Source organism: Lepisma saccharinum, chromosome 12 (assembly GCF_977018435.1).
Source record: "Lepisma saccharinum chromosome 12, izLepSacc3.1, whole genome shotgun sequence".
Lineage (NCBI taxonomy): Eukaryota > Metazoa > Arthropoda > Insecta > Zygentoma > Lepismatidae > Lepisma > Lepisma saccharinum.
The window spans coordinates 5160687-5173025 of record NC_139240.1 but is presented as its reverse complement, the minus strand read 5'-3'; the positions used below and the strand labels follow the sequence as shown (position 1 = coordinate 5173025).

The 12339-nt window shown below is 38.6% G+C and overlaps 1 protein-coding gene across 1 annotated transcript in view; it reads left to right on the top strand.

The window, feature by feature from the left end:
• Nucleotides 1-435: 435 nt before the first annotated feature.
• Nucleotides 436-12339, top strand: part of LOC145996568 (zinc finger MYM-type protein 1-like) — a 31296-nt gene continuing 19392 nt past the window's right edge. Inside the window, exons 1-2 of the mRNA XM_083133069.1 lie at nt 436-720; nt 3668-3790. Coding sequence (XP_082989195.1) covers nt 436-720; nt 3668-3790 — 408 coding nt within the window. The remainder of the gene's footprint in view (nt 721-3667; nt 3791-12339) is intronic.

Here is a 12339-nt window from a genome sequence, read left to right as displayed (position 1 = left end):
AAAATCACCCCTTACACCCCAGCTGTTGTGAAAGAATCATGGACTATTCAGCATGTATCCACTGCTCCACAGGACCATGCTTGTAATTAACGGGGAGTGCTCTCTGGAGGATAGAGGCGTTACTCCTATCTGAAGATAGTCTGAGCCTATTTACACAATCTCTCACCAGCCCTTTTTCTTTACCCTGTACTTAGATCCCGATAAATAATTTGACTAATAAGGGAAGGACGAAAATGGTAGGAGGCACCGGTCTTTCTTGGTAAACGCTCGTAATGTTGAAGAGAATTTAACAAGAATTAGAGATATTCTTAAAGCGAATTCAGCAGCTGGTGGAACAAACTGTTCCGATTTTGTCGTCTTGTTCACTCACCAGGGCAAGGCTGCGATACATCCAGCAGAATATTTTTCTGTAATTTTGTTCGCAGGTGAGCAGTAATGGCTAGAAGAAACGTTCCTGACAACGAAATTGAGCATCTTCTGGAACGATGTGATGATTCAGATCAATCTGCAGTAGATATTCTGCTGTCTGAATTGAGTAATGAAAACTTGGATGACGATTCAGACTTGGATAAGGACTATGATCCTGCTGAAGACAGTGACTGTGATACTAGTGATCAAGAACATTCATTCCTCAAGACTTCAAATGTAGCTAAAGCAAGACTACCTGGAGCAAGTTCATCTGTTGGTAGAGAAGGGGAAGCTACTTCATCTCCCTGCCATGTGAGTGGAAGAGCCACTTCCAGTGTTGACAAGCCTGGACAAAAAGGGGTACATTCACAGCCTCCGCTGACTTGTTATGGAGGTGCCATACCTAATTTTTAATATAGCGTAACTTCGAGCCTAGTTTCTATGCCACTTGTTCATGCTGCTTCCCCAATGAATCCAGTTCCTCCCACTAATCTAAATCCTGTTGCTACTCCAGCCCAAGTTACTCCCCCAAACATACTTCCTGTGCTTGTTCCTGGTCCTCCTCCTTGGAATCCAAATAATGAGGATTATAGTGCATTTGTCTCTATTGATCCTGTTGGAAATCAATCCAAACTTCCATATTAAGGAGCTGGTGGTGTAAATGCTGAAATAATGTCGTCGTTACCTGAGGGAAAGCCAAGTGATTATTTTTATACATTCCTCACTAACTATTTACGGGATCCTTTTTGTTGACCAGACAAACCTTTATGGGACACAATGTGTTACAGGCACAGATGATGTGCAGCCAAATGCTTGACTGGATAGTTGGAAATTTATAGGGTTGTTGGGTTGGATGGAGTTAGTAAAAGCACCATCCATACAAGATTACTGGAAAATTTCACCGATGTATAACATACCTCTGCCAAGATCCATTATGTCTAGAAACAGGTTCCAGTTACTGCTTCAAATGTGGCACTTTTCCAATAACACGGAGTGTCCACCAGGAAACCAACTCTATAAAATTCAAATGTCCTGGATATAACTATCGAAAAGTATAAAGAGGTATTAACTCCAGGGCAAACAGTGTGCATCAATGAAACGATGATGACTTGGCGTGGAAGATTATCATTCCGTGAGTATAACCAACCAAAACTCCATAAGCATGGGATAAAATTGTACAAACTGTGTACTCTGAGAGGTTATACTTGAAACCTTAAGGTGTATGTTGGTAAAGAAGCGAATCCAGTCATGGCAGCTCCTGAGAAAGTAGTTTTAGATCTAATGCAAGGACTGCTCAATGAAGGTCGAACTCTATATACCGATAATAATTGGTATACCAGCTTACCACTGGCACATTTTTGTCTGCAAAACAAGGCTCATCTTCTTGGGACTGCCCACAAGAACAGGCAGTATTTGCCTACTCAAGTGAAAAACAAAAATCTATCGAAAGGTGAAGTTTATGGTCAAGAAGATCCTGAGGGTGTAACATTTTTGAAATGGAGAGATCGAAGAGATGTGCTGATGCTTAAGTACGTGCCACACAACCAGTCAGACAGTATTACCAAGAACATCTGAGAACAGACCAGAGAAAGGAAAACCTAACTGTGTGTTGGATTACAACAAAGGCAAGTCTTCCATAGATGTTTCTGATCAGCTCTCCAGGTATGGAACAGCTCTACGTAAAACACTGAAGTGGTATAGGAAACTTATAGTAGAAATCCTGTGGGGAACAATTTTGGTCAACTCTTATTTCTTGTACAATGAATATTCGAATAAAGATCCTATACCCATAAAGAAATTTCGAGGGAAGTCATAATGGACATGTTATTTGGAAAACATGACATTGTTCCTACTGTACAACCAACAGCTGATAACATCATTGAAAGAAGGAGGACAATGAAACACCTCCTTGTAAAGAAACCAGAAAGGCCTGGAAAGAAACGTCTTAGGGGTAGATGTAATATGTGTTATAAATCTGCAAAGCAAGGGAGGAATGTTCAGTCTAAAAGAAAAAATCCTGCTCAGGTCTCAACATATTGTGATCAATGTGAGGGGCATCCTTACTTTTGTCTGGAATGTTTCAACAAACCTCATTCCTAATTTCTTGTATGGCTTCCATATTTCATACATGTATTTGTTTCATTATAAGGCTCATCAATATTTGCACACCTTTCCATGAAGTATTAGCATGTATTTATAGTAATGTAAAATATTACAAAAAAATTATATCATTTAACACTAATGAAAAACTATGTTGTGGTTATTTACAGTCATAAGATGTGTCTGCCAGTATACTATGTATTTACAATGAGCAAAACATTTACATGGCACGTTCGTCTATATTCAGTAAAAAAAATGTTTACATTCTTTGCAGGAAATTACAAGGTATTGTATGTTTTGAAGGACTGAGAGGGAAAAACTGATTATGTAATACAGACTTATAGTTTCTGAGCATCTAGTGTATACCAGTTTAGAATAAAAATCATTAAAAAGCATGCTCGTTTCATTTTCCCACTGAAAACAGTGCTTCATACATTTCTGTGTATATCCTGAAATATAGGTCTCGCAGCCAAACCAAGAACACCAAACAATCCCCCCAGAGCCGTGGCTAAACAGGTAATGGGTTACTATATGGAGCTTGAATCAACAGTGATACATGAGGCGTGCCAGACTTGAAATGCGTATGTATCACACGTGATACACACGGCTCCATGGGATTGTAATAGCATGTGTCACTGGTGATACACATGGCTTGGTGGAACATGCTTACATGTATGACCAGTGATACAGAAAAAACAGAAATGGAACAGTATTGGTCAAAAAATCATCATCTTGTGATGCCTTTTTGTGTGATGTCTCACAGGGAATATGCAGCTTTACATGAATATTGTAAAAACTCATTGGATTTTTTATATATAATGCAGAATACAATCCAAGCACACACCCGAACCCCAAACTTAATAAAAATTGGCCTGTTTTAGAAGTATTAGTTAGAAAATTTCAGGAAACCCTTAGCCTGGGTAGAGACATTACAATGAAAGTCTCCTTTTGTTCAATGGGTGTTTATCATGGATATAGGATACCCCTGAAAAGAGCACGTTTCCGCATCAAGAGCTACATGCTTTAAGTGTCAAAATCTGGTTATGTGTGGAATTTCATAATATACAGTGGACGTGACACTAAGCTGAATTAAATTTACCACCACCTTCCTGTTTCTTCACAAGTAGTAATGACATTGATTCATCCTTTGTTGGAAAAGGGACATTGCCTTACCATTGATAATTTCTACACGACACCTCAGCTTGTGTCACACAGAACAGATGTATATGGAACAGTAAGATTATCAAGTAAAGAAATGCCAGCACAACTGAAGAAGAAGAAGGTAAAGAGAATGGAGATAAAATCGATTTTCAGAGAGGGAAAGTTACAGCAATGGTTTGGAAAGACAAAAGAAATGTCTTCAGTCCATAGCATACAAATGGTTGAAGTAAAAAAAAAAAGAGGTGGTGGCCACGGTGGCTCAGCCGGTAATGCATCTGACTACCATGCTCAAGGTCCCGGGTTCGATCCCCGCCCGGTTCAAATCCGGGAACTTTTCTAACGTTGGAAGCGGCCTCGGCGCCCACCCAGCATCGAATGACATGGGTACCTGGGGGAAACCCTGGGGGGTAAAGGCGGTCAGGGGCGTGATGCTGATCACATCACCCCCACTCATGACCGGATCAAGAAAGTGTGGGGCGTTACCCCCACACCCCCTATACGCCTTCATGGCATGGTGCTAAGCACAGGGGAACACTTTACCTTTTTAGAGGTGAGATTAAAAAAAAGGCCAGAATGTGTTGTTGCCTACAATGATACAATGGGAGTACCCTTGTGTACCGATTAGCATTAGTTGAAAAAATAATGGAAAAATGCCATTCTGCTAGTGCAACGCCCTCTCCATTGAGACCGAGTGGCCGCCACTTCCCAGAATACATCCCACCAACAGAGAAGAAGGCAAATGCTACAAGGGTTCGAGATGCAAATGGCAAAAAAATTCGCCGGGAATCAGACTTCTATTGTCCAGAGTGTGATATGGCACTTTGTGTAGTTCCATGTTTCCGTGAGATGTATATCACACAGTGACAGATATTCACACACAGTGGTTGATACGGTGGCAGACATTCAAATAAAGTGACTTAAAATAATTGTATCCTTTATATTGTATATTATGAAGTGCTAAAAACTTTTATAAAAGAAGGCTTTTTTTTTTCCAAATTTTCAGAACACATTTCAAATATTGTATTTTCAAAGTGATAAAATCCTTTAGAAAAGAAGGGACTAATTTATTCTTGCAATTACGTTTGTAACTGTTCACGAGAAAACTCATGACAATTCAAAAGGAGTTGCTTTTTATTGTCTTATTGTATAAAATTGTATTATTTTAAAATTATATAGAGCATTCCCTGACATTCGCAGAATGCGAAGCCATGTATAAAATTAAGATATGTCCTTTCTTTCACACATGTCCTGCGAAATGTCCTGATTTCTACTCCGGTCTCCGAAGTCCAAATATTTATTTTCTATTTATATTTTCTTTTGTTTTTTCCATGTCAACAGTTTATGCAGTACATACTTTTCTGTTGTGGCCAGGCTGGAGAGAATGAACATCTGGTTAGAACAATGCGTAGTTACCATGGCAGAGAGCAGGTTGCAGACAGTTACGAACAGTATTGTTCAGGAATGCTTAAACAAACCAATTGTAGGTGTAGGTTGTTCTGCACATGTAGTGAATAATTGTGTACAAACTGCGGTGGACTGTTTACCGATTTACATAGAAAGTGTGGTTCACGAAATATACTCACATTTTTACATATATACAGTACGTGAACATGCTTTACGTGAATTTTGTGACTTCGTGGAGATAGAGTTCTCAAAGCTTCTTTCTTATAGCAAAACTAGGTGGCTCTCTTTGTTGCCAGCCGTAGAGCGCATACGTAAACTCTATCCAGCATTGAAATCATACTTTCTACCACAGGACAAGTGTCCCACAATCATTAAAATGTTCTTTGAGGACCCCCTATCTGTAATATGGCTTCATTTTATGCATTCCAATGCAGCATTTTTTAATGACTTTGTTCACTTTCTAAAGGGTCAATATGTTTCTATGATAGAAGGTTCTGCATTGATTGCAGAACAAACAAAAATTAGTTGACAGATATAACTGCCTTTTTCTGCCTCTTATTTTTTTTTGAACGAGGTTATAGTGCAACTGAAAAGTCTGGAGGAAAATGGGTTTGTTTGTATGTCAAGTTTTAAGGAACATGTGCGTTCATTTTATTCAACTTGTATTGAATATATTAAGCAGTGGTCCTCTCCCTTTTCTGAAATGACTGTGTTGGATTGGGTAAAACTGGATTGGATGATCGAATGGGACAGGGTGCAAAATAGCATACAATTTTTCAAGAAATGGTTAGGAAAGCAACTTAATGATTCTTATCTGTTTGATGAAATTTCAAATGTAAGAGCGTATGCTACTCTTGAAAAACTGAAAGCATGGAACACTGCTCAAATGAGAGTAGATTTAAGATGGGTTGATATATTCAAATATTTTCAGGAAAAATGTATTTCCTTTTATCAGGTATTTGATATTGTAGAGTTCAGTTTGTGCCTTCCAGCCACAAATGCACCCACTGAGAGAGTTTCTCATTGATGAATAACATGTGGACTGCTGAGAAATCTCAATTGAACACAAACTCTGAAACACCTAATAATAACTAAACATAATTTCAGTTGTACCTGTAGTGAATTATATGATAGGGTTATGGAAAATACATGCTATTCACTCGAAGCAAAAGTACAGAACCATTAAGGATGATACTTAAATATTGGTACATTTGATTATGAAATATTTGTTAATTTGAAGTTATTGGAATTGTTTTAAAGACTTAAAGTGTAAGTGACATGTTCTCAACAAAATTTTGCTCACAACTGTAGTTTGTTTAATATGTCAAATTTTAAATACATTTAGTTTTCATTTTTGTTTTATGCCACACATATACTTTGGGGATTCATCAAATAAAAGAATAATTATTTTTAAAACTTTTCTCCTTTATGTCCTTCCTTTTTTGAAGAAAGTTTGTCATGTTATGTGTGTGTGTACTGTTTTTTGCTGGTAAGAATCTGGTCACCCTACATAAAGACCAGAAGTAATCAATACATGTTCATTACTGGTAACTGAACACATATCTTTAAAATGTTAAAACTAGTTCGATATCAATAAAATGAATATTTTTTGATTCGCAAAAGAAAATTCAGGAGTGTAGAGGATAAGGACAAAACTCAGGGCAACACACACACAGCCCTACAGAGGATTATACTGGTCATGGATCAGATGTCAGAGCCTCTTTGGCCTGCAAGTAGCACTTGCACTTGTTGGAAGAGAGGTTGACTTTTGTCTTACAGAAGGTCACCCTTTAACCTTTTGAGTCCCAAGGCCATTTTCACCAGTAAGCCTCGCGGTCCCGAGCTGATTTTGAGCAAAATGCAAGTTTCAATTAAATGAGTGTAGATCGGAGACTAATTGCCCTACAGATATGAGTGATATACCGTTGTACGCGGAATGAACCAGAGATTCAGACTATATGAAATTTATGCAAATTCGGCGTATATATGGAGGGGGAAAGGGGAGAAATCCCCTGAAAATACTTTTTTTTATAAAAAATGGGGTTTCACCCCCTCCCACCCCCTCGAAAAAAGTACATGACAATGTCGACATGCACATGAAAATGATCGCTGACATGTAAGGAACACAAAAATATTTGCATTATCATCATATGACCAATGTAACTTGAGTTGTACATCCCAAAAGGAATGTCACTGATTCAAGCTTCAAAATGCAGCGGTACCTTGAAATGACTTCAGCTCAGAAACTAAATGCCCTAGAGATATGAAAGATATACCGTTGTACGCAGAATGAATCACAGATTCAGACGATGTATAATTTATGCACATTCGGTGTACATATTGAGGGGGAAAAGAGGGAAATCTTCTCAAAAATACTTTTCTTAAAAAAAATGGTGTTTCCCCCCCGCCCCCCCCCACCCCCGCCCCCGAAAAAAAGGATATGAAAAGTTCAAAATGCACATAGAAATTATCGCTGGCATGTAAGAAACAGAAAAATATTTGCATCATTGTCGTATGACCAATGTAACTTGAGTTGTACCCCCAAAAGGAATGGTGGGCACGCCACTGATTCAAGCTTCAAAATGCAGCGGAACCTTGAAATGACTATAGCTCAGAAACTAAATGCCTAGAGATATGAAAGATATACCGTTGTACGCAGAATGAATCACAGATTCAGACGATATATAATTTATGCACATTCGGCGTACATATGGAGGGGGAAAGGGAGGAAATCCCCACAAAAATACTTTTCTTAAAAAAAATGGTGTTTCCCCCCACCGCCAAAAAAATGTCAAAATGCACAAAATGCAAAATTTATGCAAATTTGGCATATATATGGAGGGGGAAGGGAGAAAACACCCAAAAATTATTTTAAAAAATTGTTGAAATGTTTGAAATTTATATTTTCCCCTTGAAAAAAGACGCAAAAGAGAAGTCCCTTTTCCCACCTTTTCACCTCCATTTTCATGAAGAAAAAAAAAGGTGCAAGAAACATTTCTGTTAAATACATGTGTTAGGAACAATATTAAAAAAAAATCGAAATTCTAGCCAAAAATAGAAAAGTTATAACGTAAAAACTACGACCTTAACACAGCATCTCGATCGAGATGCTTGGGACCGTGAGGGTTACTTTTAGGTATCTCGATTGAGACGCTTGGGATCCAAAAGGTTAATCCCCAAGACCAGTTCAGTCCATGATAAATTAGCACTCACTTCATCGGCTTAATTTATTTTCCTGACAATTCAGGTTGATCGCAAATATGAGAGGATGAAATGCATGAAAGTACAACACACAACATGAGGTCCCACAGAGGATGATACTGGCCATGGGTCCACATGCCAGAACCTCCATTGGGCTACAAAATGCAGTCAAGTGTATATTACATGGAACTGAGGTTGACATTTGGACCTTCGTAAAGGGTCATCCCTTGCACCATGAGTTTTCTAGAGGTAACTTTTGATCTATCAGTTAATGGTAGACAGGTCGCCAAGCAGTGGAAAACCTATTAGGTTTGGGTAAAAAGTACGGGCATTACCAATGTGTCTGAGATATCTTCTTCACGGAGAGCCTTATCAAGGTGCATACACTGATTGACTGAATTAAAAGTTTTGGGTGTGTTGGCACTTAAGGCCATTTTGCACCCCTCTATGTATATGGGGAAATATCCCCTCATCTTCTGACTAGGTGCATACACTGAAAATGCAATGCTCGAACTGCGAGTAGTTAGCTATTGTATCATGGATTTGATATCCGAACTTTGGGATCAGTTTTGTAGGTAACTATTTTACTTCAGTTCATGTGTTGGAATATTTACAGCAAAATGGTCTTAAGGCGATCTCCTACCCCGCCGAAGGTCTGAGCATTTTCTATGTAAGCTTATGGGATGTTTTCGGTATTTTGGTCACGATTATCTCGAGAACCAGTCGACAAAAATTTTCCAAATTTTGATTGAACACTGAGAAAGGATGTTTCTAGAGACCCACTGATTAATATTTTCATTTTTTGCATCAACGTCCCGAAAATTAATTAATTCATTTTATTCTATTTTCACTTTTCTTGACACAGCAACCCTGCAGAGCCCAGTCGCCTGGCTCTTCACGGACCCTCGTTCACGACTAATGAGCCGGGAGGAGAAGGGAGGGAGGCCCGAGGATAACTCACCAGATGTTTTCGAGCTGTAGAAATCTGCTATAGGTATAAATATCCGGGGAGGAAAGCTCTCGGAAGATTTAACTGAGTATTTTTGAAATCATAGGGCTAACTTGAAAATGGACACAAGAAAGTGTTCAGGAATGCGAATAGAATCAGCACAGATATATATTCACTTAGTCTGGAGTATGAAATTTCTCGAAGTACCGGGATGGCGAAAGTATGCTGTAAAGCATTGCTGTTCTCAAGGAGGGGTTGAGGGCAGCATATTCCCCAGTATCTCAGATGTCAAGAAGAGAAATAAATTACACAATGTCCATTTCAAGAATATTTCGGCAAAAATAAAGCGCAGGTTAAGTAGTTCATGAATATCTGGATAATGAACTTCTAACAATTGTATAGATCAGTCTCCCACCCCCTCCATGACCAATAGCGCGTCCCCCCTTAGATCATGCCATAATTCCCATAAAGTATTTTATTGCGACACTCTCCTATTACTGAAAGTCATTTTTTAAGATTTACTGAATAATTTACTTGATCTGCCCCTTCTCCAAATTATTCCTTTTCTTCATCTTGGAACCAATTATAGTGAGTTGAATTAATTACTAATCAAGTATGTTCCTCTCCGCCTCATCGCACACATTGCACAACGATGTCCTTTTTATACATATATTTTAGAAAAATATATTGAATTTTATGATAGTGAAAGGAAAAATATTCCTCACCAAGAATTTAGATGGGGCGGTCTGCGTCATTATCCCCTCAACGCGCGAAGCGCCTAATAATCCGGGAGGAGGGGGAGACCCAAGAGAATAAAACCCAGATGCACTCGACCTGCATGCAAACGGTTTCGGGTATATGTAACAGGGGAAAGACCCCTCAAGATCAATCTTGGTATTTCTTTTTCTAAATTGTGGACGGGAAGTTTCGGAGCAAACATTTGATGAATAGAAACAGAATAATCGCAGATAGTGTATATTCGTTTAGTGTGGAATATGAAATTACTGTGCTGCAAACAGTGCTTCCGGCAAGGAGGGGCTGCGGGCGGCGGCATATTCCCCAAAATCTCAGATGCCAAGAATACAGATCAATTGCGCTAAATCAATTTCAAAAATATTTCAACATCGACCAATATATTGTTTTGTTCCGTGGTGGAGGATTCTCCCCGATGGCACATTGTTAGCTTCATCGCCTTGTAATCAAGGCGTCCCTGGTTTAATAACCGGTGGAGACACATAGTAGTTCGGATCCCACTTTAAGCTGTAGGCCCAGTCCCGATTAGCTTTACTATGCATAAAATGCAATTAAATCAATGTTTCATGGTCGCAAGAGTGTAAAACAACTGAGTCACATAAAATATAACGTTTAGCTTGAATTAACAGTGTTACCTTCTCAAAGCATTTAAATAGAAATGGCATATGCATGGTTTCGTTACACATTCCAACTTTAGGCCAAAACCTAAATAGTTTTACTAAATTAAAAAAAATTACTCTCAAAAGAGGAACACTGAAAAATTTGTATAAAAGCAGATTTTCATGCCCCAAATATCGTACTAACAATAATATTACATACGCGTGTATGCATAATCACACAATAGCAGTAAAGTGGAAAATAAAATACGAAAATTGTAAGTGTGTTATGTGTGTTATGTATTATGTATCTGCATGTCTGTGTTAACTTATATTTCTGTTATTGGCCTGCAACCGTGGCGGAGTGGTTGGCACAGCGCTCTACGATGCCATGGGTCCTGGGTTCGAATCCCGGCCTGAGCATGGATGTTCTTTGTGATTGTGCCTTCATCAATTTCACAATATCATCACTCATCCTCATTTTCGCGATTAGCCAAAAATGGATTAAAAGCGACGCAAAATAACAAGAAATCAAAATGATCCGTAAATATGTTTCATGCTTCAGGACGTACTGGTAACCTTCATTTTCCACCCCCTGGAAGTTTTTTTTGCCCTAGTCCATATCTATGCAAGAATACGTTTATCTACGAATACGACAATTCTATTTATTACGTAAGGCATTATACAATATACCCCGAGGAAATATCATTATTTACGAGATTTTCTTCTCTCAGAAGATGTAAAATTGGGTTTTCATGTTGTTGTTTTTCCGTGAAGCACTGTTCTTCCATCAAGTAGCTAATCTGGAGTACGTACATTTAAATCTTCTTACACATCTCACTATGTCCGAACAAACTGTCGTACAACATGATTTTTACTCGCCAAAAGTCGTACCATTTGTTTTTATTGCACTTTCTGTCCTGACAAGACAAGCAGAATGTCCTATTGCGCATGAAATACATATATAACAGCGATGTACGTAACGTATCTAACCGTTATGGCCAGGGTTATGTCTGTCCGGTTGTCCCTATGCTAAAACATAGCACCAGCTATCGTAAGGCACAACCAACACCCTCCAGCTATCAATTTTCTCTTGGAACCTTGAATATATGTGTACGACAGAAACACACTATTAGATTGTAGTAGAAAAGGTCATATGGTTCAAGAATAGTAGAATTTGATTACAAGTAGCAAGAATGACGTCGAAGGATTTAAATTTGAAACAGATTTTCGTAGTGATTTATTCTGCATAGGTATAATAGTTCTGCAGTTGTGATGAAAAGATCTAGTATTGAAATGCAAATTGGAAGCCCTTTTAATACTAATCTTTTCATCACGCTCTTCGGTCTGATTTTCCGTGTGACTATGATATGTACCGAGATTCCATGTAACACTTTCCTAGTCTTCCACGTTCATGACAAATATGCCGCTCTCAATATAGCAACTGCTACCGATATTTTCATTTCATAGTACAAAATTTATGAGGATAATCCGAGCTTTTTCTCTTGGAAGGATCGACATCTACCATTTATTCCCGGCCGGTCATTCACGCCAAAAATAGTTTAGGCCTAGAGGCCATACCAGATGCGCTGTCCTGTTGAGCGATCATATTTCATGGCATGGTCCACTGCGTTTCACCTCGTGTCAGTTCAAATGTGTGTGATCTTCCTTTGAGACAAGTGTTTCGGAAAGCAGTGTCTGTCGAAGATTTGTAAAATGAAAAGTGGTGACGATATCAGCAGAAAGAGGAAACGGTGCTACTCCCGG